This window comes from Carettochelys insculpta, chromosome 1, assembly GCF_033958435.1.
Source record: "Carettochelys insculpta isolate YL-2023 chromosome 1, ASM3395843v1, whole genome shotgun sequence".
Classification (NCBI taxonomy): Eukaryota; Metazoa; Chordata; order Testudines; family Carettochelyidae; genus Carettochelys; species Carettochelys insculpta.
The window spans coordinates 232211371-232238947 of NC_134137.1; the positions used below are offsets into that span (position 1 = coordinate 232211371).

General features: G+C 51.5%; 1 protein-coding gene across 1 annotated transcript in view; it reads right to left on the bottom strand.

Moving 5' to 3' along the window:
* CLCN1 (chloride voltage-gated channel 1) overlaps positions 1–22857 on the bottom strand; it is a 52604-nt gene extending 29747 nt beyond the window's left edge. Inside the window, exons 1-8 of the mRNA XM_075001830.1 lie at positions 22499–22857; positions 10471–10624; positions 9813–9944; positions 8832–8960; positions 8584–8717; positions 7900–7977; positions 2806–2884; positions 2364–2489 (exon numbers count right to left, since the gene is read on the bottom strand). Coding sequence (XP_074857931.1) covers positions 2364–2489; positions 2806–2884; positions 7900–7977; positions 8584–8717; positions 8832–8960; positions 9813–9944; positions 10471–10624; positions 22499–22687 — 1021 coding nt within the window. The 5' untranslated portion in view covers positions 22688–22857. The remainder of the gene's footprint in view (positions 1–2363; positions 2490–2805; positions 2885–7899; positions 7978–8583; positions 8718–8831; positions 8961–9812; positions 9945–10470; positions 10625–22498) is intronic.
* Between the last annotated feature and the right edge of the window lie 4720 nt (positions 22858–27577).

Below are 27577 nucleotides of genomic sequence, written 5' to 3' on the forward strand. Positions count from 1 at the left end.
CCAAAGAGTTGCTAATTCAGGAAGTGACAGTACCTGAACCACTAAGTAATAGTGAACTGTAAAATAGGGCTCAAAATCCCAGGGTCAGGTAAGTGCCAAAAAGTGACGCAAAACCTTTAGAAAGGGAGACTTCAATAAAATGAGACGGTTAGTCAAAAGGCCATAAAGTTGAAAGTAAAGGAGGTAAAAGAACCCTCAGCTGGAATTAATGCTATTTAAAGAAATGACAGTCTCTCAGAAGACGTGCACTCCTGAGCAAAAAGACAACCAGAAGGGAAGATGTGAATGAATATAGCTGTAGACAAGGCTTGAGGACCTTTCTGAGCTAAACAAAAATCCTTAAAAATTTGGAAAGCTGACCTTAGTGAAGCCAGTAAACAGGACCACAAACTGCATCAGGCATTAAGTGGAAAGGAAATTAGAAGAACCAAAACGAGATCGAACAGCAAATACCTGAAGGTGTAAAGACAAGTTAGTATATCAGAAACAGAAATCTAGTGAAAAAATAGGTGGGACCTCTTAATCCCCCCGGGGCGAAATGGTAAAATTAAGGAAGGTGAGGACTTGATTGAGAAGATAAGTGATTTCTTTGCATCTGTCTTTGCTGCTGAGTGTGTTGGCGACATTCTGACCCTTACTTGCTCTTTCCCATCATTAGAGATGATGTCTCAGAGATTGAGGTGTCAGAGAACACCTGTTGGAGCAAACCTCTAGTTTCAAAGGTAATAAGTCACCAGGCCTAGAAGGTTACAACCTAGAGCTCTAACAGTAGATGAATTGTTAATAAATAATATATATTTTCTCATTAACAGCAGCCATTTCTTCAGAAGATTGAAGGGTAGCAAATGTACCTGTTGGCTGTGTCTATGCTTGTATTCCTCTTTTACAAGATGCATGCAAATGAGGGAAATTGAAAATGCAAATGAGGTGCAGATCTGCCACTTAATACACCAATGAGGGGACAATTAGTGACACTGAAAGGTGGGAAACTCAGCGCTACCAGAGGACATACTTTCCCGCCAACGGGGGATTCCCATCCCAGGTAGCTGTTGCATGCCAAGCCCTCAGCAAGATTCAGACAGAGATTGAACGTTCCTGTGGATAACAAGAGTATCCAGAGTTCAGACAGTCAATGACTGTAAGAATTGGAAGGGAAGCTGAACCTCACCCTTCAGGCTTTAGTTTAACTTCTAATTACAAGGGGCTAGGATGGGGCCTAATGCGGGGGGCAGACCGGCACACCTTCCTCTGGAGCAGTGAGTCCCGACTGCTGTCAGGGGTGGGACACTGGACCAGATGGACCATACACAGCTTAACAGGTCCCATTGAGGCCAACAGCCTCACCAGCACCTGGGCAAGGTGAGGGTGGGGGGCTGCTCCACGCCCCTGGAAGGGGTGGGGCCTCAGGCAGAAGGTGCAGGGATGGGGGCAGCCAATCCTCTGCGCCTCTCCCACTCCCTGGCCCTCTGTGCTGCTTGCAGCGTGCCGCACAATGCTCCAGCAGCGCTGGTTGCCACCACTGCTGCTGCACCAGCACCAGCACCAGCAGTGGCTGGGACCTCCAGGCCTTTTTGTAACAATGGGTCACAGGGCAAGTATTCCCCTTGTCCCCCCACTGTCAGACTGTCCCTCATCACGAGGGGATGTTTTCCTTAGGTCCTGCTGCTTAATCCCTCTGTGTCACCATTCCCTCAGTCTCTGAAACACTCCCCTTTGTCTCCTGCCCTATCCTGAGCAAGCCTCAGCCGCTGGGGTGTTCCTGTCTGCACAAGAAATGCATCCACCCTCTTCTGCCACCTGCAGAGTTATTTCATCCTCACCAGCCAGGGTTATTTTGCTCTTTCCAGCTTTGTTCGTGAATCAGCCCTTCCTTCCCACGCAGTTGGTTTGTGCACGTGTCTGAATTCCGCCCAGTGCGTTACATTTCTGCCTGCCAGGTGTGCGACCAGAGCACAACGTACCCCGGGGACACCTGCGAGTCCTGCCGCCTGCTTGCTTTGTCTCTCTGCATGCCGCCCTCTGGTACGTTGAGCAATGGTGAATTCTCGTGTTAAGAACCCTCCTGCTTCCTGGAGACTTGGGCATCCTCGTGGGGAATTTTTCGGGCAACCCCAGACACACCCATGACTGGGAGGAATCGGGGGCTTAGCCAGTTTGTGATGTCAGTTTTCCTCTCCCCACCCATTCCTTCGCTCTTTCTGCCTCTCCTGGGTGCGAGGAGGAGGATGGAGGAAATGCCACATGCCCACTGCATTGCTCAGCTGGGGCGGGGGCTGGAGAAGGGCTGGGAGGAGAGACTTGGAGAGGGAGTAGATAGTAGAGAGGCCTGGCACCAGACACAGAGGCCATGCTTCTAGCCTTACCTGCGTCCTTGTTCCACACGGCGAGCACGCGGAAGATGAAGGCACTGAAGGTGGCCGCGAAGAAACCGCGCCAGTAATTGCGCACAGCAAAGTAGGTGGAAGTGACCTCGATGCTGAAGAGAACCCCTAGAGGAAACAGAGAGGTCATTGCCCACACAGATAACACGGAAATCTTCCCAGAACGTCTAGTGCCCTGCCCAGCCCAGCCCAGCCCAGCCCGCTGCTCTCCTTACATTTGGATCAAAAGGAGCGGGCAAAGGAGGCAGAGTGAAGGGGGTGGCAAAAGTGAGAGGGAGGAGTCCTGCGCTGTCTGTCTGTGGAGGGTGGGGCCTACCAGGGAGTGAGCCTGGGCGAGCCTGATGCTATGGGGACGTTCACTGACATGGGAGTCGGGGACAGAGAGATGCTGAGGAAAGGCAGAGGAAAAGGAACAGCCACTTGCCTCCAAGTGGTGTCCCGAAGCAGCAGCCAACCCCCACAGCACAGCCCACAGTCAGAACATCAGTGTAATAATACGGCTGCTACTGGTGGAAGAGACAGAAGAGAGACAGACAGACAGACAGACAGACAAGAGGAAAGAAAAGGGAGCGTGAGTGACAAAATTAGAAATCAGCATCACAGCTCGTCACCACCCTGCTAGCCCTGTGCTTGGAGGGGAGGTGTGTATCTCTCTCACGCCTCCTTCCGGGACGCGACCAAAATGTCCAGAGGGAGTGAGGTAAATGAGGACCGGAACAGGCATAGGCACGCTCTCAGCTTTCGCTGAAGTCCGTGTGTTTCCAGACCTCATGGTTGCGATAATACGCCCCAGCTGGGAATTCTGTATTGTGAGGACTCAGCAGCCACTTCACAGTTACTGCTGGTGTGGTGTCAACAAAGGCCTCAGATGCAGGCGCTAAGTCCTTCCTCCTTCGGCTGCCTGTCTGAAGAGCAGGGGTGATGGTGTAGAGCAGGGGCAGGCAATAAGCAGCCCACAGGTTGGACGCAGTTCAGCAGGGCTAACCCCCCTGGCAGGTCACCAGACTATTTATTTATCTGCGCGTCCACAGGTGTGGGAGCTCGCAGCTCCCACTGGCCACGGTTTGCCATTTCCAGCCAGTGGGAGCTGCGAGCGCCAGAACCTGTAGATACTCAGGTAAATAAATGTCCAAAGGGACTGAGATAATTGAGGTAAATGAGCCCACCAAACGCTAACCCTGGAGAATCACATCCAGCCGGTGGGCTGCTCACTGCCCACCACTGGTGTAGAGTCTGGGGAGTGCTGGTGAGTCACATATTGGCTCACTTGACGGTTCTTGTGAGGATGGTCCCTGACAACCCAAGGAGCATATAGGCCTCAGCTACAGTGTAGGAGCAAGGCCCAGGGATATGCCCGAGTGGAAAGGTGCCTACAGACCCATCTTGATTTAATTTTGCCCTGTGTAAACCCCTGAAATCCACTGCTTAAAAATTAGGAGAGGAAGAATACACCATTCCTTGGAAAAATATATATCAAACAGGAAATGACCTCAGAACAAATCCATCCAAACAGGAAATAACATTAAACATGTATCTGAACAGTAAATAACCTCAAGGGGAGATAGAGAGAACAAGAAATGACCTCTATCTGCTGCCGTGGCAGAAACAGGCTTATGGTCATGGTTACGGTCAGAAAGCCCTTATGAAACCATGGCATCTGGATGTCTCTGCATTTATTTACCCCGCCCTCTGAGGCTGGTGGGCCTAGTTGGTTTGTGAGTCTGACAGGAGGTTCCTCTCACTCCAGCAGCATTTGCATGGGGCATGCCCCTCTCTGATCAGCAATGAGGGGTCCACAGTCCGAGCAGACACAGTGAGGCTGGGAAAACCCAAACGGAATGCTTTTTGGATCCTTCTATGAGTCTATCATCTCCACAGATGGCATTTGGGTGGCAGGCAGGCCATAGGAAGGGAGTCTCCCGTGGGATATCTGCCCTTGTAACTACTGTGCTGCACCTCCGCTGAGTGCTGGCATGGCTGTCATTTTCGTAAGGCAGAGCTTCTGCAGCCTGGTGCGAAGGGGAGACGCACGTTGGACTGTCCCATGGGGAAGCTACTTCCATTTGGTTTTGTTCTGCTTTCTCTTAACCCTCCCCCTTCAAAAAATTCATTCCTATGGGAAGCACAGGCCTGCTCCCAGTATTGTCACAGTAGTGCCGCTGGGGTACCCCAGCCCCTTCTAGAGGTCAGCCAGCACGCACAGTGGCTGGGACTGGAGGTGCCCCAGACATCTCACACACATCCTGAGTGAGTGATGAAGGATCCTTTTCTAGGGCGTAGAGACAAGAAAGGGCAGAAGTACACTAGGTGCACAGGTATATTAACTGATGGGACAGGCCTACAGAGAGGTGTTGGGCTGCCCCCAGAGGTTAAAGTGGAGTGGGGTATTTCTCCTCTCTTCTGCTAACCACAGAGGGAGCTCTCTGTCTCCAATGCCCTACAACTCATGAGTTGGGTAAGCAGTGCCCCTCCGCAGCTCACCCTGCTCCTGGGCTGGTGCTCTGCCTTTCAAAGTCCTTTCACCCTCAGTTGCTCCGTTAGTCCAAACCTCTCTTGGAGATAATTAAGTGCTGTCCTGCAGACCCCAATGGCCCATTGTCTGGTGGGGGTGCCTCTGCACCATCCTCTTGTTATCCAAGCACAGAGAATCACACGTCTCCTGTTTATAGAGGGCTCGTCCTGTGTGGTGCTGCTGGTCCCCAACCAGTCACAGCCTGCTTGTCTACTGGATGCCTGGCTTTGATCCAACCTACTAGTTGCAGCTCTCAGGCTGCCTGCAATCTCTGAAGCCAGTCTCACTCTGCCTCAGGCTTGCTACTCCATTCTCTTACACAAGCCTCCAGGTCTCTTTCCCTGAGCATGATTCTCCTGGCCTCTGGATCTCAGGTCTGTTACCAGTCTGCTAGATGCTAACTTGGCTGCTTTTTGTTTATGGCAAACCCTAATGAAATGAACTCTCTCTGCCAGCCTGAGGCAAGACTGGGCTGCAGTGTACTCGTCTACTTGCTCACTCTGTCCAGAGACAGGAAGTGAAATATTTGCCTCAAGGAAACGATGCAGTATTTGAACAACCATCACACTTTGAATACCCACAAAAGTGCCCTCCACACTGTTTCCAAGTGACCAGAGTGCCTGGGGATGGGGTGGGCTCTGGACGCATCAAAAGGGAAACATTCTGTGACAAATGATCTATGCATAATTTTTCTCGCTTTTGGAGGAAGTTGCAGCTGGTGTACTGTTGCCCTGGGCCTTGGCCCATCTTGCCAAAGGACTGCTCTATCTCTGTCAGATCGCTGCTATTTAAGAGGCGCTGATTTAGAGATGCCAGGGAGAAGCCAAGATGTGAGCGATTAACGCTCACATTTCTCTCCACAGAAGTATTTAAATGCATCATTCTGTAGCCAGGGGTTAATTCAGTACAAATTTTCTCAATGGCTTCAGAATGTGGGCATCAGCTCTTGCTGGTGGCTGTTCTCGCACATTTTCCTAAAATGGTTAATTAGCTTTAGGGAAAAAAAACGCACACATACACGCATCTAAGTCATTGCAATTTATTTATTTCTGGCTAGTTAAGTCTGTTGTGGAAAGTGGAAACGGACAAGTATATTTTTTCACAGCACACTTACTCAGCCCTGCCAAGCCTGGGGACAAATTTTGCTCTGGATGGGAGGCGAGGGGAGGCCGCAAAGTGCTAGCACCTAAAGCCTCACCGCTGGAGCCTGGGGGCTCATGCCACACAGCCGGAGCCTGTGACTGGAGCCCAAAGCCCCATGGCCAGAGCCTGCCACCCTACCACCCTAGGGCTAAGGCACAAAGCTTGAGTCCCATCACCCATGGGAAGGTGAGGCTCTCGCTGCACGCTTACTTTGCTGGCATTGTGCCCCAGGTATCTCTGGGAAGCGGGATGGGACCTAATCCCTGTTGGTGGCTGCAGCAACCAACACCAAAGTGGTGCATCTGGGAGCAGAAGACGGGAGAGGAGGTGCTATTTTGCCCTCCTCCCACCTTTGGAGTCCAGGAGTTTGGCTGTGAGAAAGCCCCTGGTGGCCACATGCAGCCACGGCAACTACATTTGAGAAATGCTGCACTAGCCGACTGGTAAAGAGTTTATTTTGTGCATTAATATATATAACCAACTACACAGAATTAATATAACTTTGTGTTCATGAATATTGTGACTTGCTGCCTGTGAGTGAAGTCCCCCCAACCTCTAATGCTTTTGGGTCCTTCCCCTCTGTTACAGAAGGTGGTCTCTACTGATTTTGTAGACAGACCCGCCTTTGGAGGTTTGGCCTGATAAGTGGGGACAAGAGAGGGTCAAGCCTATTCAAGTTGCCATTAGAGACGACACCTTCTGCCCACATGTCAGTTCCTCTGTGGCACTTCTCCCATAATCCACCTCACTTTCCCCACTCCTTGATGGAAAAAGCAATAACATTTCACCACAGAACTGGGCAGGAAGGAAGTCTGTGCAGAGTTTGTTTTCATGCAGGGGACTCACAGCGAGAGGGTTGAGGTGGCATGTACAAAACATCGTATATAAGAATACACTTGCCTCCGAGAGGAGCCCCGAAGCAACATCCAACTCCAACCGCGCAAGCCGCCACCAGGAGTTCGAGCTGCCTGTACACATTCTGGAACAGAGAGCCCAGCCAGAGAAGGGCATGCCAGGTTAGAGGGAGCACAGCCACAGGGTTAGTCCCCACATCCTCTGAAACGAAGCAACAGCCAGCAGCAGATGCAGCCGTCTCTGCTATGGTGAGCTGGGTGCTACATACTGCCAGGCTTTAGTACAGTGAGCTGGTCTCAGACACGAAGAGCTGGTCACTAAGCACAGCCAAGGTCTACTGTACACAGCGATGTGCCTGAATGCCCACTGACCTACTCCTGCGCGCAGGCTCTAGACCAATCTATATAAACAATGCCTGTAGTTATCTTATAGTGCACAGCCAGTCTCTGCAGCAAGCCAGTCTGCACAAAGCTGCCTCTGTTATAGTGAGTCAGCCTTTCTGCACAGCAGTCTTAATCAACAGCTTATTGCTACAGCGATTTTCACTATAAAAGCTGTTTCTACAGCAGGCGTACAGACAGCGCCTGTAATTCCGCACTGCTCTCGGCATGCGCATTCTAAGCAAACTGGTCTTTGTGCAAAGCTGCTTGGCAAGTCTCTAAGCACGGATGGTGGCTCCACTGAGGCAGCCTGTGGCTTCAGCATCCCACACTTGCCAGATCATGTACCTAGCCAGTCAGTGCTGGAACATAACAGGCCACATCCCCGGCCAGTCCTTGCAACTTACTGGACCGTGCACCTGGCCATTCTCTGTCCCTTTCTTTACCGTAATTGTGGCCAGTGCATGTGAGGTACTGGTCTGTAACGGCTTGGCAAACTCACTGCGTTCCCTGTACCAATCTCCCGTCCCCTCCCCCTGTTATGCCGGCCACCAGGGGAGGAATCGTTTGGCCTCTCCCAGGAGAAGGGGAGCTTCAGGACAAGTGCACGCAGAAACCTGCGCCTTACCTCATACACGCCACAGAAGATTGACATGAACTTGCTCAGTACAGCAGCGCAGATGCTGGCAATGTGCACAAAGGGACCCTGTCAGAGAGGAGAAGGGGAACGGCGAAGAGGCGAGGGTCAGTGACATTGTGATGCTGATATGGACTTCAAAAAAACTCCCCCTCGCTGGCCATCTTTGACGGTCTCCCGCCCAGCTCCCCTCTCTTTCTCTCAGGTGGGACATCACTGACTTGAAGGTATTTCAGCATCCTTTTTTAACCCTTTCTCAATCAAACCTTTTACAGCGGCAGAAAAATGACCGATGGGGGGACCAACGCTGTAGAGAACCTCAAACAGAAAGCCAGAGGAGTGGGCAGTGGGGTGAAATGGCCCCTTGCCCAAAGGACACAACACTGGAGGAGCAGGAACTTCCCCGTCGATAATGAGGCTCAGGCTTTGGTCTTTAGCCCTGGGGTGGTGGCCTGGCTGGCTCTGGCCACAGGGGTTTAGGCTCCAGTCCTGTGCTCTGACTGCACGGCAGCAGCCCTAGGCTCTGGCGGTGAGGTGTTAGGCTATATACAAAGGAAGTTATAGCCACTTCCTCCCTGATGCTTCTCAGTGCCCAGACAGACACCTCTGCCTGTTTCTACCTCCCTGGCCATCCCGGTGCGCGCACACACACACACACACACACACCACACTTGCCTCCTTCCCGACAGGCATACCACTCCCCAGCCCAGCCGTCAGGCCAACAACTTTGGCCACAAAGGCTTTGAGTGTGAGGTACTCCTTGAGGACCACTCCCCGCATGATTGTCTTCAGCTCAGGAATCCCAGACCCTGAAAAAAAAAACCAGAACAGACAGTGAAGAAATAAGCCACAGAAACAAGGTACGTGCCGTACAAAAAAAAGAGACAGACAACGGCAGATCTTCCCTTGCCCCCCGCTCTCACCAACAGCCTGTGGGGAGACAAGATGGCAGAAGACAGCAGCAAAGAGGATGAGGATGATGGGGTAGGTGACCCAGGCCAGGTACTGCATAGCAACACTCGGGTGCAGCTCCTTGTACATCCACTTGTAAGCTGTGGGCAGACAGAGGACATGTCAGCAAGAGCAGCAGCTTCCCCACCAGGTTGATGAGCATCAAACAAGCCCAGCTCAGACGTACAGGTTGGCCCAACAGAGAACAATCCAGCCATGAGAAGGACTGAACTTCTCAGCAGAAGGGGGTGCCGCCCACAGAGGGCAGGTGCCTTGGGGAGCAGTGCGTGTTAGGGGGATATAAAACATGAGACTGAATTCACCCCGGTAGAAAGATGGTCTCCCAAAATAGGATGTGGTGGCTGGATTAGAGGTGCTCCATGTGTGCATGTATCTTGAGGGGAGAAATATAAGACTAAATTAACAGGACTTCACAGTCAAGCCATACCGTTCTACATTGGCCCATAACTGTTAAATAGCCTAAGCAACCCAGGCAAGCATCTGGCCTACAATTTGAGGAGAAACTTCCAAATCAGATGAGTGTTCTGCAAGGCCCGGTGTGACTCTCTAGTGGATTTTCTTCTCTCTAGGTCGGTACCGATCCCCGTGCCCGAGCAGGGCGTGAGAAGGGCCATGCTCGGAGTTGGAGTGGTGGAACTCTTTGTATAGTGGCGGTGCTGAGGGATATTGAACCAATCTGTGAACCCCGTATTGAACGAAAACCGCTTCAAGCCAGCACCCCTCATTCCAGCACCTCTGGCACAGGGTGTAGTGTGGATGACAAACTAGTCGATACTCCACCTTGGGAGTCAGTACTGACCCCGATGGCCCAGCAATGACTTTACAGGGCCCTGTGCTGCCAGGAGTTGGTGCTGAACATGGGATATCAGGCACAACAGTGAATTGGACATGGGATTTATGAGGCAGTTTCATAGCACCTGAATTGGACCCACCCTGCAGGCTCTTGGCGCTGGCGTAATCCATTCCCCAGCTCACCAGTGCCATGACCAGACCCAACAGAACCAGGAATATCCAGTCTTCTCCAAGCTTCTTGGTAACATATTTCTGAATGTGTCTAGCACAGTCTGTGGATGAGAAAACAATTTGAGATGAGGGGATAAGCCAGGGGAATGACGGACCTGAGAGCCGTGAAGCCTGCTGCTCCGTGTCAGACAAGACACAGTGATGAAGTCCCCTGTCCGTCTCCTCTTTCCCTTACTGAGGGTGGCAGGAAAGCAGCTCCTGTGGAAACAGCACGTTAGACTGCTGGAAGGCTGGGCACTGCACTGCACGACGCTGCAGATTTCTTGGAGGAGTCTAACCTGAGCACAGGCAGGAGCCATCTCCTTACATGAGCAAGGCCTCTGGGCAGGAGATACGTAACCATTGTGTGCTGGGAAGAGGGACTGCTCTGAAAAACTATCCCCTTCATGCCCCACACCTCTCGTTGGGGCAGGTGGGAAATTAAATGTAGCCTCTATTGTCGTCTCTTCTCCTTGCTTCTTCTCCTAGAACAAGGTTCAATTGTTCCTCTTTTGCCCCACTTGAACTCCATCACTCTGCACCTCCTGAGGAGGCCCGTCCCTCTTTTGGTAATAAAGCAAGCCCTACCTTGGCATTTGGAGTACCGCTCCTCTTTGACCACTGCCTGGCTGTCCCGCTTCCGGGGGCTCTGGCTGTTCCCTGGGGCCTTATTCTCACTCAGTAGTTTTGCTGCTTCCTTCTGTGCAAAATCAGAGAGCTGGTCTGTGTACTGCCCATAGAGCTAGAGCCAGCAGAGAGAGATGAGAAGGAAAACCAGGGTTAATATCCCAGTTCCCAGACACAGAGAAAGACACAGATGGACAGAGAATTCCACAGACAGTCAGATGCACAGACCCCAACAGAGGAGACAGAAACAAAGGAAAACCCAGACAGACAATTGGTCTCACAATCCTCCTTTGCTGGTTCCTTACTTTTGGGAGGAAATGAATACCCACAATAGCTGATCCATTGTCTCCTGCCTAAAATCTCCCCCCTTGCATCTCCAGCCACTTTGACCTCCATGAGCAGCTTCCCTCTACTCCAGCCATTCCAAACCTTTTTGAGACGGCAACCCATTTTGATAATTCAGTAAGATTTTGTGACCCAAGGCAATTTAAAACTGGGGCAGGGAAGGGAGGTTCTCCCCTGAAAAATTTTGTTTTATGAATCTTGATTTCCTCCTCACACACCTGCCCCAGGCTTGAACCCCCTCACAGCCCCAAAATGCTCTCCTGCCCCCAGGCTTAAACACCTTGCAGCCTCAAAATGCCCCCTGCCTACCTCACACAAGTGCAGCTGTTGCCCCCCCACCCCACTCCTTTGCCAAACCACTACCACCGCTGCCACCTCCTCCACGTGGCTCCCACGCAGCCCTCCTATTCCCTTTTCCCACCCACAGTGCAGGCAGTTCCCTGCCCTGATGCACTGAAATGAGACTTGATTTAATTGGTTTGATGGCCAGATCCCTCCTGCCGGCCATTAAACCAATTAAATTGCATTCCATTTCAGCATGGCAGGGCAGGGACTGGGAGCTGGAGGAGTGAGCGGCAGCAACGGCGGGAGCTGCAAATGGCTCCCTAAAGATCTACATGCAGCTTGGAGCCGCCCAGCCAGCAACCCTTAGAAAAATCAAATGGAGACCCCTGTTTGGGTCCCAACCTATAGGTTGGGAATCCCTGGTCTATTCCAAGCAGGGCCTGGGATTCAGGGGTGGTATGAATACCATGCACTCCATGTGACTGATCGTCCCTCAGTCACATTTGTTTCTTACCACTATTTTGTTGATTCCAGGCAACAGATTTTCACCAACTTCAATTCCTAGCAAAGATACACAGGCTCATTTAGGGCAAAATGGGGCTTCTGCTGGCTGTCACTTCCTCCTGCCACATTGTGCCAGAATTGACTTAATGATCTTTAAACCATAACTCAACTTGAATTCTCTCAAGAGTGATACCTTGCTCCACTGCCTGGACTTAACAAGGGAATTAAAACTGCATTTTTTCCCTACTGTGATTTAAAAACATAGCTTTGCTTTAAAAAGCATCTCCATACATGTGCCTTGCTGGTGCTCCATGTTTATTATTTTTCAGATGAAACTTGCCCAGTTCACTAGCAAAAAAATATTGTCACCTGCTGCCAACCTGGTATATTCAGCTGGTACCTGAGAGCCATGCTGGGCTCTTTCCCTCTTCACAAACCAAAACAAAGTGCTGCTACACCAATTATGTCCTTACTGACACCTGGACAACCACACTGTCTTCAAAGAGTACCCTTATTTGTTTCCTGCAAATTTGCCCCCCCGAACCCAAAAGACATAGGTGTCACAGAGACCCTAATTTGACTGGCACTGTTGATGTGGTGCAGGATGGGAAGCTTGGCTCTTAGCACTCAGAGCCATTTTGCGTTGCTGCCTTTAAAAAGAACCCTTTTTTACTTCTAAACTGAGTACAGTTGATGTGGAATCTCTGAGATGGCAAATACTAACTAGGGATAAGCTGACGCTTTGCACTGGAAGGTGTGCTTAGCAGCTCAAGTCGCCCCGCCTGCACTAGCTCAGCCTGAGCTAGGGTGCTAGCGATAGAAGTGTGGCTGCAGTGGTGGGAGGGGCTAGCCACCCAGCCTGTGTGCCTTGCATGTTGGGTAGGACCATACTCAGGGCAGCTCATGGTTTGTTCCCCCACAGCTACTTCTCTTCTCAGTGCACTGGCTCAGTGAGAGCTCTCACAGGACTCTCCGTAGGAATAGGGAATGACTTCCCTTGGCGTGAAACCCCAAGTCTCACTCTGCCTTACCAGAGGGGTTTTCAGCCAGCGTGCCTGGGCACACTGGTGTGCTGTGAGAATTGTCCAAGTGTGCCCTGAAATTCTGTCAATTTCCCCTCACTGTGGCTTTTTGCTGAGCCACCGTGAGGGGAAATGCCGACCCTGTGGCCCCCTCTTTGTGACAGGAGGCAGCTGAAATGCTGCTTCCCAGTCCAAACAAGCTGGTGGGGAGCCCGCCCCCCTAATCCCTGCTGTGGCAAAGGGGAGGGAGGGCAGGAGCCTATTGGAGTTGGGACATGGTTTTAATGCAGCATCCTAGCTCCAACAGGCTGGCGGGGAAGGGAGCAGCCTTCAGTGGTTACCCGTTCACTCAACATCCCTAGCATGGTGTTGAGCAGATTTTGAAAATGTGTCTGTGCTCGCTGTCTAAGACAGTGTCTTCGGCGGTGGATTTGAACCACTAATACATCTGATCCTTGTTTAGCTTGTTGTATGCTCTGCTATGTTGCAAACCTCTCTAGTGAGACTGTAACTGTGGTAACTGGAAGTCAATGTGATGTTTATGACCAATCAATTCAGATGGAAAGAGTGGGTGTGTGGTGGAATTGTTTGTCTCATTGAAGTGTGTCATGTTAGTGAAAAGGTTGGGAACCATGGCCTTATCAGATGATTGCTTTGTGTTTTGACCTCAGCACCCTGCTCTTCCCCTCCCCAGAGACTAATGAGTCCCTGATCCCTCAGAAGCACCTTTAAACCTGCAGGCTGCTACCTTGTCTCCCCACAGTTCTCATGTTGGCACTTCCTTTAACTTTCTTTTCTGACGCCAAGCCTCCGCTCCTTTTTGGTGCCTTCCTCGGACCTCACTCCAGGAGGTCTGGTGTAGTTACCACATGTATTACTTAAACCATGAGGCCTCATGCTGGAGCCAGTTCAGTACCTACCAGAGCCACAGAATAGTTTCCTTCATTTCCAGTCTCATTGAAAGTGAAACTATATTTATGTCCTTCCCTCGTTACCTGAATAAGAACAGATGGTTGCCAGACCGTCCCCATCTCATGACTTTGCACCACTGTTTGTTGTCATTTACACAAGAAGCTTTTGGCTTTCCTGGATGGCTTCATTCTGTAAAGCCCATGGGGGTATGTTTTGAGCTTATAATCATGATAATACGGTATAAAACGTGTATATATCTTCCCAGCGCTTTTTTTTTTTTTTTTGCCGGTACTTGCTGGTACTGAGTACTAGCACCTCAGCAGCCCTAGCTGTGGGGTTGGCTGGGGCAGGGTGCAGCAGCCAGCTGAGTACCGGCTCTATTTTAAACAAAACAAGCACTGCATCTTCCGCTACCTCTGCCAGAGAGCTTTAGCATTCCCACTCCTGCTCTCCTCCCTCTGTCCCAGCTGTGGAGCAATGTCACTTCAGTGGACTGACTCGTGTGACCTGCCTCCCTTATTAGAAAGGACCAAACAAATTCAGAGAGTGTGCAAAGCAGTCGGTGTCACTGAAGGAGCATATACTTACACCAGGACTGAATTTGGCCCTATGTATTTTAGTCTAAATGGATGGCCAGAGCCCATCCCCCTTTCAGGTTCTATTACGTCTGTGAATTCCCTCAGTTAAAACTGGGCTGTGCTTCAAAACAGGCAGGAAATAGCCCTCCTGAAAAGGCCATATGTGGGTAAATAAGCCAGCAGATATACCAAATAGCGACGTACAGTATGGTATCATCACACATGAAATTTCTCCTGCTTACAGTCACTCCCTAGAACGGAGCAGGTGCCCTCAGGTGCTGACGTGACATCCCATGAATTGCTGGGGGGCTTTCACTCCTGATGCCAGGTGGGTAGGGACACAGCATTCTCCCCAGGGAGCAAGCAGGGGCTGCAGCAGCTGTGGGTGTGCGGGACTCTTGGAATTATTTACCACTTTACTTATTCCACAGGGGCCTGATAAACTCTGCGGCCATCCTGGAAGCTTGGAGATAGGTAGCAGCTGTGCATGTCACTATGGAGGTTACAGGTCCCTAAAGCCAACACTGCCTGATTACATGTGCTGTGGTTAATAGCCTGAATGTGGCAGGGGCTAGGGGTTTGCTCAGTATTTCAGTCTTTCTTCCACCACCGGCCAAGCCAGGGCACCATCTCCTCTGAGACCCCTTCTTTGGGAAGCAGATGCAACCCCCACGTCACTGGCTCTCTGCAGCCAAAGAGTGGGACAGTGTGCTGACAGCTCCCATTTGGGAATCTCAAGGGAAGACATGCACGTGCTCCTGCAGGGTGACAGCCTCCAGGCTGCCTCATGCCCAAGGCAGCCCGGGTCACCCCTCCCAGAGCCCACACAGCCAGATGGCTGTAGGCCCTGCCTCCAGCTGCTCTTCCTGCCAGGGTGGGTGGCTGTGGGAGCGGGTGGCACGGCAGCCACTCTGCCTCACCTCTCGCAGCTACGCCAGTGGGGAGGGAATCACAGGCAGAATCAGTAGAGGCATGGGAGGCAGACCTAGTGCAGGCTTCAGCTGTGCCTTCAACTAGCCCCCCTCTCAGCACACAGCTGCCAGGGACCTCAGAAAACGAGCAGCTGCCCAACCTACCACTCTCAGCAACGACCCAGCACTCACATGCCTCCCCGCGCCCTCCGCCGGAGAGACCGGTCCTTCCCTATCATGGAAAGACCTCACCCTGCCCCATCACGTCTTGAAGGTATAAGGCTATAAGCAAATTTATTCAAATATACAAAATAGTTAATTCAACGATCTGCATAAACACCGCCCCCCCCGGCCAGTGGAGCTGCACCAACTTGGCAGCCATGCCATCTTGCAGAGAAGGGCTGGGGAGGCAGTCTCTAGGGAGGGATAAACCAGAGGTGAAGTAGAGAGACCAGCTCAAAACCGCGTGACTTCCCCACCCTCTAATGGTGCCGGAGAACGGGCACTTTTAGAAAGCCAGGGGTTACATGGACACTGCAGGCTGTTGTCTCCTGCAGGGTAGTGGGCACCAGAGGGAGTAGCTTCCCTCTCGCCCTCCTTCTGGGTCCAGCAAGTAGTGTGGGGAGCGACTTGTCTGAGAAGTTGAGAACAGGCGGCGGCTGGTCACATGCCCTTCAATGACCCAAGTTTGTCCCGAGGGCTCATTGGAGCTCCTGTTCCCCTGCTGGTGTGTGTCCTGATGTCTTGGCACTTCACACCTCCCAGAATGTAGCCCTCCCCGTCTCTCCAACCCACACACACAGGAGTCCTTTAGGATTTTCTGAGTGCCAGGAGGGGGCTGGGCCCTGGTTGTAGCAGCAGAAACACAAACTAACATGAAAGAATCATAAGGCACCATGAGTTTCTCTGCGCATCGTACGTGGTTTGTCCAGCTGCATTTGTGAGTGCCCCAGGAGATGGGGCTGCCCTCGTGTCTCCCGGGGACTCTCACCAGCCCAAAACGTCCCCCATTTGCTCAAGTTCAACCATCTCTGCTCATACCAGCCTGAACAATCCCTCTCTAGCCTTTTAGGTGTTTAACCTGGAGATAGCTGTAAGCAGTTATCATTCTCCCGTCACCCAGTCACTGCTTTTCCAGCTGTCAGTGACTGCCCAACCCCCCTGCACACTGTATGGTTCCATACCACCTGCTGGGCGTGTTCCTTGGCTAAGTACCCTACTGCTGGAAATGCTCCCTATCCCTCCTCCACCCCGGAGATGCACCTTCAATGCAACAGCAGGCCAGGCACCGGGGACAAGGAGGGAAGGAGTGAGCAAGGAGTAGATGCTGAAGGCTCGGGAGTGGAGAGGAGGGGCTCGTATCTATCTGGAGCACTTGGTGGGGGTTAGATCATTTCCATAGTGGGGATGTAGCAATAGGAGTGTTCAGCACTGGGGTGGGATTAGGAACTGAGGGAAGGAACTGAGGAACTGTGATGCGGCCATCCCGGGGACGTTTGAGAGGCAGAGGCAGTGTTTAACCTGGGACTAAGCCAAATCTCTGGACAAGGGAAGAAAGGGAGAAGGAGCTAGAACAAGGAATTTCATTCCTACTGCCATTCTTTTAGAACAAATCTATCTTCTCAGCCAATCCCATGAGCTGGAGTTACCCACACTGCGTTACAGAAGATGATTTCTTCCTCCGTCTTCTTGTTCCTGACCCCCAACTGGTTGTCCCAGGGACAACTGCCTATACCACACAACACATAAACATGCTGGGCAGAGATGCTCAGTGTTCTCAGCAGGCGGGCCTGGGAAAGAGAGCGTCAGTCTTATTTCTAGCTGCTTCCCTGGTCAGATATTTCCATCCAAGGGCCTCAAAGCATTGGGGAAACCTGAAGACATTAAGCCTCACAGCCTCCTGAGGTGAGGTAGGCAAGTTTTATTATGCCATTATTACAGAGGGAGAAACCAAAGCGCCCGGTAGGAAAGGGACTTACCAGAGCTCACATGGCAAATAGGTGTCAGTATCACAAATACAACCTAGGTACAATGTAATTGTTTGCCCTGGCCACCAGACCGTGCACCTTATCTCATTCATTACATACATTTCCACCTGGCTATTGGATTCAAGACCAGGTGTATCTGGATCGCCTCAACTGAAGTTTGCCTCATTAGTACACACTGACTAGGGATGGACAGTTGTTGGTTCCGGTCAACTGCACATCATCCAAGCTAGGAACTGGAACCTGAGCCCTATATGATGCTCAAAAAAGAGTACTAAGGATCTTCTTACAAGTCAGGTTGCTGGGTGTCAAGTTTTCAACCAAAACCGAAGGGTGAAAAGAGACCCTGGCAGCTCTGGTCACAGTAGCACCCAGGCCGACCTGATGCACCTCTGCCTCAGTTGACCGGAGATTCAAAAGTCTCTGGACATGGAGGAAAATGAGCTCGTCCCAAGGGCAGGGGAATGGCTTGGCGTAAGTTAGGGGGGTGGTCTGTCCAGTCCGGACAGGCTAAAGTCTGTCCAGAACTTGTGTGGAAGTATGTGTTTGTTGGGGCCAAGGAGGAGTTTCCCAAGAAGGAAGAATCTGAACGAGGAGAAGCCAGGTGAAAAAGCCTCTCTGGAATGACTAAAGAAATGAGTTAATTCCAGCTGGTTAGACTGGACCCAATGGAAGAGCTGTAATAGCCCAAGTGAAAGGACATTCACACAGCAGTTACTGCCCAGCTGGAAGAAGGGGGCAGCAGGAATCTCATTAAACATGTGAACTGACTGCAGCCTCAACAGGTCGAGATAACTCAGCTAGGCATCCAGGCTATGAGGTGCTTTTCCAGCTCTCTGGAATTGTCTGAGATCATCAGGATGAAGGGGAGGCAGAAATGAGTAGACCAGAGCCTTGAAAAATAGAGCACCTGACATTCCTAGTATTTGGGGAAACTGGGATAAGCCAGGAACTCCCCATTCTGTCAGCGGAGCAGAGATGGGTCACCTAAAAAGTAGGTCTCCTGCCAGTAACTGGGAGTGGGTCTGTGTGTGAGAGAGAGTCCCTGCCTGGAGGGTACTAGTTCAGTGACTGCACATTTTCAGCACAAGGGGAAACCTCAGTACCAGAGAAACCTGGAAAAATCACAGAGGATCCCAAGAAGCAACTTGAGGGATGGACCCAAAGGGAAAGTTTAAAAGCGCTAAGTTTGTCTAGCTTGGCTAAATGATGACTAAGAGGGAACATGATAACAGTCTGCAAATATCCGAAGGGTGTAAACACTGAGGAGAGAGACGAAGCTCTGAGTAAATAAAACTGGGCAGTGGTAAATCTGAGGTTGAATATATGGAAACATTTCCTAAATCTGACTTCGAGAAGTAATCCAATAGAGCATAGAATAGATTCCCAAAGGAAGTGGGGGAAGCCCCATGGCTTCAGTTATTCTAAGGGAGGCTAGAGAGAGCACCAGGGAAAATGTATGTACATAGCAATGATCTCACAAGACTAATCTAGTTGCTATTTTTGTCCAGGGCAACCACATGCAGTTGCCAGCATAACTCAGCCCAAAACATGAACTGCTTCCCATTCACCTCAGCCTTAACTGCAGCCTCCTCATCCCTTGCTATTCCAGCCCTGGGCTCCCCTCACAGCTCTGCCAGTGCCCCTCAGCCCTGCCCTGCAGCCCCTCTGCTATTCCAGCCGTGGGCTCCCCTCACAGCTCTGCCAGTGCCCCTCAGCCCTGCCCTGCAGCCCTTCTGCTATTCCAGCCCTGGGCTCCCCTCACAGCTCTGCCAGTGTCCCTCAGCCCTGCCCTGCAGCCCCTCTGCTATTCCAGCCCTGGGCTCCCCTCACAGCTCTGCCAGTGCCCCTCAGCCCTGCCCTGCAGCCCCTCTGCTATTCCACCCCTGGGCTCCCCTCACAGCTCTGCCAGTGCCCCTCAGCCCTGCCCTGCAGCCCCTCTGCTATTCCAGCCCTGGGCTCCCCACACAGCTCTGCCAGTGCCCCTCAGCCCTGCCCTGCAGCCTCTCTGCTATTCCAGCCCTGGGCTCCTCACACAGCTCTGCCAGTGCCCCTCAGCCCTGCCCTGCAGCCCTTCTGCTATTCCAGCCCTGGGCTCCCCTCACAGCTCTGCCAGTGCCCCTCAGCCCTGCCCTGCAGCCCCTCTGCTATTCCAGCCCTGGGCTCCCCTCACAGCTCTGCCAGTGCCCCTCAGCCCTGCCCTGCAGCCCCTCTGCTATTCCAGCCCTGGGCTCCCCTCACAGCTCTGCCAGTGCCCCTCAGCCCTGCCCTGCAGCCCCTCTGCTATTCCAGCCCTGGGCTCCCCTCACAGCTCTGCCAGTGCCCCTCAGCCCTGCCCTGCAGCCCCTCTGCTATTCCAGCCCTGGGCTCCCCACACAGCTCTGCCAGTGCCCCTCAGCCCTGCCCTGCAGCCCCTCTGCTATTCCAGCCCTGGGCTCTCCTCACAGCTCTGCCAGTGCCCCTCAGCCCTGCCCTGCAGCCCCTCTGCTATTCCAGCCCTGGGCTCCCCACACAGCTCTGCCAGTGCCCCTCAGCCCTGCCCTGCAGCCCCTCTGCTATTCCAGCCCTGGGCTCCTCACACAGCTCTGCCAGTGCCGCTCAGCCCTGCCCTGCAGCCTCTCTGCTATTCCAGCCCTGGGCTCCCCACACAGCTCTGCCAGTGCCCCTCAGCCCTGCCCTGCAGCCCTTCTGCTATTCCAGCCCTGGGCTCCTCACACAGCTCTGCCAGTGCCGCTCAGCCCTGCCCTGCAGCCCCTCTGCTATTCCAGTCCTACGTCAAGCAGTAGAGTAATTTGTCCACAGTTCCTCTGGGGCTTGATGTTTGAGATCTCACTTTAGTCATTTCATGTGTAAGTTTAAATGCCTCATCCAGCAGTTCTCCCACAGCAATCTCCTGACAAGTGCTGCACCTTCCTATTCCCCCTTACGCCCAGCCATCCACTGCTCAGACAATGCCCTGCTGCAAGCGGGGGACTCAGAGAGGGAGACTCAGACTAGGCTAGCATGACACATAACCTGCTCACTGAACTTCCGGCAGCACCTGGACCTTCTTAGAAAAGCTTCTTGTTTCTGATGCAGAGACAGAGTGATCCAAAAGTCTCCTCTGTGAGCCAGTGTTTCTGTATAGGTGATTCTTTATGGGCACACATGGGAACGTGTGTGCGCACGAGGGTCTCTCTGTGCGTACATGGCAGCAAGAGAGACTGCCAATGAGGGGGTGAGGCTGTATTCACGCTCATATATGCGTGTGTGTGGCTCTCTGCCAGGTATGTGTGTAAAGCTGTGCTTTTTCACATTTGTATTTACACAGCAGGGTTGTGCACATGTAACAGATGTGGGTGCGAGAGATGCGTGCAAGGCATGTTTGTGCAGGAATGTATTTTCTTGCAAAGCTGTGCACCTGCATAGGTTGTGTGTGTGTGCGTGCGAGCCACATGTACAGAATGTCTTGTGGCTGGGCGTGTTCAGTGAGCATGCAAGCAGGTCTGTGCACCTGTTGAAGGAGAATGCGTGAGTCCCTGTACACAAATACACGTCTGTGGGAGGTTTATTGCCTGAACCGGTGTATGTACACGCACTTGTGTGACTTCATGCTGTTTTTTGCATGAGGGCATGTTTATGGATGTGCACACAAGGAAAGGACACTGAAGGTGGAACAAACAAAGACTGCTACAAGTATGGTCCTACCCAAGATGCAAGGCACACAGTCGGGGTGGCTAGCCCCTGCCACCACTGCAACCACACTTCTATCACTAGCACCCCAGCTCAGGCAGAATTCTTGGAGTATATTGTGTCTGCTTATCATTCATCCCACACAGTGTGTGGGAGCCAGAGCGTGTATGTAGAGGGTGTGGTGTCATTGTCGAGGGAGTGGCTGTGACCCTGTATGCCAGCTTGTATGTGTGGTTGCGTGGGCAGAGGGCTGGCCCATGGCTCTGTCTTTTTCTATGTAGCTTTGGTTGCGGTTGAGGGTGTGCATGTTAGTGTTTGGGTGTAATCTGATGATGGCATGTATGTATACCATGTATTATCTGGTGTGTGTGTGTGTGTGTGTGTGTGTGTGTGTGTGTGTGTGTGTGTGTGTGTGTGTGTGTGTGTAGCCATCTTCCTCATTCTAGGCTTTTACTTTAGCTGGGCATCTTTAGATGAGAACAATTTATATCACAAATATAGATCACTCACTTATGTGTTCGCAGACACTCTAATATATCCATTTTGGTTTGTTTTATCCAGATTATTCAGCAACTGGTTCTCGTGAATATATTTCAGTTGATTGGCACTCCTAACTCTTTGTTTTGGCTGCTACTGCTGTCAAAGTTCCTTATTTTTGTACTTGCAATTGGTCAATCTAAGCCTCATGATCTGGTGCATTCCACCCTGATTGGATGGCTGACACCCTTCTATCCAGAGGGAAGTCAAAGCACTTTCAAGATGGCAGTGGGAAACTATGCATGAGTATTCACCAGATTGTAACTTTGTGCTACCAACAAAAATCACTCATCCAAATATATTGCAAATACTTTCCAGTCGTGCACGCTCTCATTCTATTTCACTCTCATCTCTCACTCTCCCTGTTACCATCAGGCTAAATTCATTGTCACTGTAAAGCCCCTTTCCTGCTTCCTGAGCATGAACAAAGTGACTGCAAAGTAGATATAAGGGCCTCCCCTGGGAATGCTCTAGTGGAGCCCTTTCTGCCAGGTGCAAAGCTAAAATAACCAGCTCCTCACCTGCCCCTACTGGAACCTCTGGTGCAGGGAACACGGCTGGGACTGGGCATGAGCATGGCAAAGGGAGGGGGGTGAGCGTGGCCAGGACCCACATATGTTCTACCTATCTCCTGCTGCCACTGTACACATAGTTGCTATAGCAAGTAGGGTGAGAACTAAAGCAGGGGTCAGAGCTGAATAACCCTTACTGTGTACAAGAAGTCAAACTGGCCCCCTGACGCTCCAGGATCAGAGAGAGGGTCATGAAAGCTGCCTCTTTTTGGTCCCTTTAGTGCATGGATAAATTGTGCCCTAAATAGGCTTCTTTGCCTGCCCATCAATACGTGCACGCTCTCCCTTCAGGTCTCTCTAGACATGATCACGGTGGTGTCTCAGGGCTACGCTAATGTGACAGATTAAACTTCCCTTATCGCTGCACATGGGCTGTGGGGCGGTTTTCTTCCCTCACCTCCCTTTTATCACCTCTAGGAGGTACTCTCTGTCCCCTGCAGGTGGGAGTGAGACTGGACAGGGCTTTGGCATCCCAGCAGCACCACCACGGGAGCTCGGTGGCAGGACCAATTCCAGCTCTGGGGCTCAGCGAGCGAGGGGAGGAGCGGTGTGGGAGGGTGCTCTGATAGGGCTGCGTGTGCCACAGCACCTCCTGCAGCTCACCTCCCCAGAACCCCCGCAGCCTCATCTGCCCAGGCGCTTCCCCAGTCTCCCCCTTTGCCCTACCTGCGAATGGCTGAGGGAGTTCTCCAGGCACTGCAGGTCATTTCCTAGCCCCCTGGTCTCGCCCCCTGCCTCCGACGGGATGCCGTAGTTGGTGCAGTTCTCAAAGTGGACATAGGCATACTGGGGAGCGCCCCCCCACAGGGTTGAGTTGGATCTGGTCTCCTCCTTCTTATGTTCTGAGCTCTCCATGACGCTGCTCCTGCCCTGTCAAGCTCTCTCTCTCTCTCTTAGCTGTGACGACGGGGCCATTCCAGGCCCCACCGTGAACTGCCGCACTGCTTAGCCCAGAGCATGGCCTCTGCCTGTCTTGTCCTCCTCCTCCTCCTCTCTCCTTCCCCCACGCCCTCCTCTGTGTGTCTCTCACACTTTCTGCTCTTCCTGCCCAAAGGCGTCTGGGGCAGTGATTGCAGGGCGTAACTATATTTATAGCAACCTTCCTCTGTCACACGACCTCCCTAGTGCCACATCTGATCTGAGCGAGAAGCATTAACTCTGCCAGGGTTGAGTATCAGGTGTGTGTGTTGGGGGGGAATCCTGAAGGAGGGGAGGGAGGCACTGGGGGAGAAAGAGACTCGGACGCACAGAAGGACGCAGCCTCGGTGGAAGGGGGAAGTGTGAGAAGGAAGGCGCGCCCATCCAATGGCTCCCCTATTCCTGCACCTCTCTCCTGTGGGGAGTGAGCCACATTCACAGGATCCTGGAGAGGGCTGTCTCTCTCTTATGTCTCTCCAGCTCTCAAGAGATCCTGGGGCACCAAAATGAAGAAGCTAAAGAGGACCCAGGGGCCTGGTGCGGAATCATGCAGCTGGAGGGGTAACAGACAAGCTGGGCCCCTACCTCTGTTGCATTGCTTTGGTGGTCAAGGCCCTAGTGGCTGTGAGAAAAGCAGCAGGTAGCAGAGAGGTCTTGGGGCACCTCCTGAAGGTCCCCATGCCTAGTCTTCAACCACCTCTCTGTTCACTGCCCTGAGATTAACTGTCTGAATGTCACTGAACTGAGTTGTGTGGGTGCTCAGCCTTCGCTGCCTCCAGAAATCTCCTCGTTGTGGTGCTGAGCTCCCCAGGGGTGGGGCTCCCCCGCCCCACCTCCCATTGCACAGCTCTGCTCACACGCAGGCCAGGAAGCACCCAGCTCAGCAGGGCCACTGAGCTTGCCAGCCAGTGATAAGGGTGGGGAGCACGTTCCCGCCACAAGGCCCAGCGGCAGGTCTCCCTGCTGTTATTGGCCTATCAGTGGCTTTATGACTTTTAATGGGCTATTAATTAATGAGGCAAGGAACCCTCTTTGGCAGAAATCGTGTGCAGGGAAAGAGGAACTCGCATGCCCAAGATACAACTATCTAAGAGCTGTTATCAGACCCTTCCTTCCTCCTGTGGATGCTAAAGAGGGTCAGCTTGTCTGAATGGCTCCAGCCCCTGAGTGTATCTCCTGCCGTTTGTGCACATCCTCCACGAGAAGGGGCTGTGCCAGCCCCCCCACAGCCCTTGAGAGCCAGGGTTAGTTTTTCCACTCTGTGAACCACTTTGCCTCTACAAGTCCAACTCAACAGTCTCAGACTGCTCGGGGTCCCCAGCTGTTCCATTCTGCAGCCCCCATTTGAGACCCCACTGCAGCTTTCCAATCTTCTCCTTCTGTGGGGGTGGTAGAGAGAGCTTCTCTGTTCAGAGCTGCCTGGGTTCCCCTGCTGGGGATTTTCCTCTGCATCTCTCAGCCCAAGTGACTCTTACAGATGGTCACCTGGCTCTGAACTGTGTACACCAGCTCCCCAAGAGTTCTCAGTCTGTGTCTTTTTCCATCAACTTCCCACCTGTGCTGTGAATCACCACAATTCTTCTACCTCCCCGCAACAAGAATGCTCTTTCTAGCCCTTGCCTTCCCCCCACATCTCTCTTACTGCCTTCACCTCCCCTTGCTCTCCATTACACCACTGCTTGGCATATCACTCACCTTCCCCAGGAGACATCTGTATTGTACCAGTGGTGTTTGGCAAGTAGCTCATGTGTCCCCGGCCCAAGGACCAGTCAACATTCCTTCTTTTGCGTGAGCGTGGAAAGCAGAGAAAGGTGCAAGGAAGCCTCACTATGGGTGGGTCTACACTCGGAACTAACTTCAAAGTTTGGCACTACATTAAAGTAGCCAGCAGAGAGTCTACACACATTTTTTTTTTATCCCCATTACTTCAAGGTTAACTTTGAAGCAGGGAGCCCAACTTCAAAGTCCTTATACCATTCCCAGGAATGGAGTAGTGCTCTACTTTGAAGTTTAACTTTGAAGTAGGGCATGTGTGTCAACACTCTACTTTGAAGTAAGCAACTTTGAAGTAATTTTTGTAGTGCAGGCACAGCCTACGAGATACAAACTCAGGGCTGGCGCCTCATTACTGTCCTAGTGGTGGCAGCCACCCCAAAGGATGTGAGGAGGATGCACAGCCATGGCCATACCACCTTCTGCAGCATCTACAGCCAACTCTGCAGTAGCGCATGTGCTGCAGAGCTGAGCAAATAATGGATTTTAGCTTACAGGGGCCAAACAAAAAAAAATCTGGGGGAATCTGGTTTGATATGACCTGAAAACCATTTTTTCCCCAAAATTTTTCGTTGAACTCAAAAACCAGGAACAAATTGTTTTTAAACAACCAAAACAGTTCATTTGACATGACCATTTTCCAGACTTACATTGCGATTTGGCCACTGTAAATGGTCTTCACCCTCTTTTGTGTGTGTTTTAATTGGCCAAATTTGAAAACAAAATGCCATCCTGAATGAAAAATCAAAACGAAATGTCTCAAAATGGAGGAAAAGAAACATTTTCAATTTGTTGGGGGAAAAAAAAAATCACAGGTCTTGCCCAAAAAACTGATTGTCCAGTTTGAGCCAATTCATGAAACATGGCAGAGCCATGGAAAAACGCATTTATGGTGAACTTTCCACACATTAAAAAAATGTCATGCTGCTCTTTTATGCCTCAGCCCATCCCAGGTGCAGCCCCTCTGCACATCTAGCAGCACTGGCAAGGCAGCACTGGATTCCCCTCCGTTTGCACATCCCCATCTCCACTTGGGGCTGTCACAGCCTGGGACTATAGTGTTATTTAAAACAGTAAGGGAAAGACATGGAGGACTGGCTCACCTGAGATGGGAGTCTCTTCCTTTCAGCCATTTCTCTCTCTCTCTCTTCTTCCCTTGCCAGATCCCCTATCTCTCACTCCAGTCCAACACTCCGTTCTTCTATCTCTCAGGATGCTGCAGTCACCTGTTAGACCTGCTGTAATATAGTTTCTGGTCTCCCACCCACTCACCTACCCAAACCCTCCCCACCTGCCACTGAGACTTCCCCTCCCAGGTTCTCACTCAAGCAGGGAGGGAGGGAGAGGACTGGGAGATATCTAGACCGACCTTGGGTGCTAGCACCTCTCTCACAGCCCTATCTCAGCAGAGATTTATTACCTCAAATCCCAGTGCTATCAATCACCAGGACTAATACTACCCACTGCGCCCCACCCATAAAGTTATCAGACACCAGGTTCTGAGCCTTCTGTTCACACTAGGGGTTAGAGGAACAACAATCTTGTACATTTCTCTAGTACTTTCATTCTAAAAAGACCCTAGAACACTTCACATTTTCTCTGTATAAGAATCTCATGACCCAGCATTAGAATGCAGCCTTCACCCAGATGCAATAAAGCAGCTCTTTAGTGGGCTGCACAGCAATGCTACATAACAGCTAAGAGGCAAAGAGTGAAGAACAATCCTATATCCAGTTAAGACTTCAGAGAGACGAGGAAAGAATCTGAGGTATCAAAGTTACTAATGTGCAAAACAACTTGTACAAAGAGCCAACAAGGTAGACAAAGCTTTATGCACACAGACCAAGACACTTCTCTTGCCCCATTCAGACCCTAAAGTGGACAATCCAAAAACAAGATATGGGAAGAACAGGAAGGCATGGACACTGTCACTGAGAAGAAAGGAAGAAGTGGGATTCAAAGGAGGGAGAGCGTTTGGTCGACAACGGAGGGGAGACTGTTCCTCAGTAACAGGTCATGTGGCAGAAGGCACAAAGGTGAGTTGAATAAGGAGAGAGGACTGGAAGGAGTAGAACAAAGGAGAGGAAGGGAATGAAGAAATAGCACAGGAGAGAAAGGAAGAGACAGAGACAGAAAGAAAGAGGGATGTGGGTGAGTGTTGTAGGAGGGGAGGTGGTGCTTGAAGTTGATGAATTATTAGACAGGAAGTCAAGGAAAGGTTCTAAGAGGTGGATGATGAGATCAGAGCTTCGGATTGGAAACTGTTAGTATCACCTTGGAGAGAATGGAGCAGAGGGAAGTGAAAAGAGCTATTGTGATGAAAGTGGGGCACTGTCAGAGAACACACAAGGGTTTCCTGAGAGCATAGCACGAAAGAAAGATTGTGTGACACTACATTCATACGAAATGATCTTGAAGAGGGTTGGCCAGACAACACGAGAGCAAGAACAGTCACAGATGAGGCTGAAAGGACAATGGAATGAAGAGAAAGGAGACAAGCCTGGAGTTGGAAAGATGAGACATTCTGTTATGGAAAGGCTGGGAAGGCAGCATGGTGTCTGGGAGAAAAGGTCTGAGAGAACGCCAGGATGAAGACAGCAGGAGACAGGGTAATGGAGCCGGTTAGAAGAATCAGAAACCTAGGAACTGTAGCTATGTCTGAGCTATGAGAGCAGATGGGGTCAGCAGGAGAGAGGGTGTTCAGGGACAATAAAAAGGGGTCTGAGGACTGAAACCAGAGGAATGCCAGAAGTGACGAAAGGATGAGAAGAAAGGTGCCACCACCTGGCAAGGCACAGGTACTAGTTCAAACCGGATTCTCTACAGCTCAACAGACAAAAAAAGGGTGTTAGGATAAATACCCTGAATACAAACTGACTCAGGGCTAACCCAGCAAATGGGCAAGACCATCTAATAAAGCAGGACCCAACCAATCCCTGTGGAAGGGTTGGGAGGATTTGACCTACTAGGGCCCCATGAGGCTGCTAGATGAAGCTCACCTCTAGTGAGCTTTTGAGCCTGTGTGTACATTCTCTTATGGTTTTAATGTTTTCT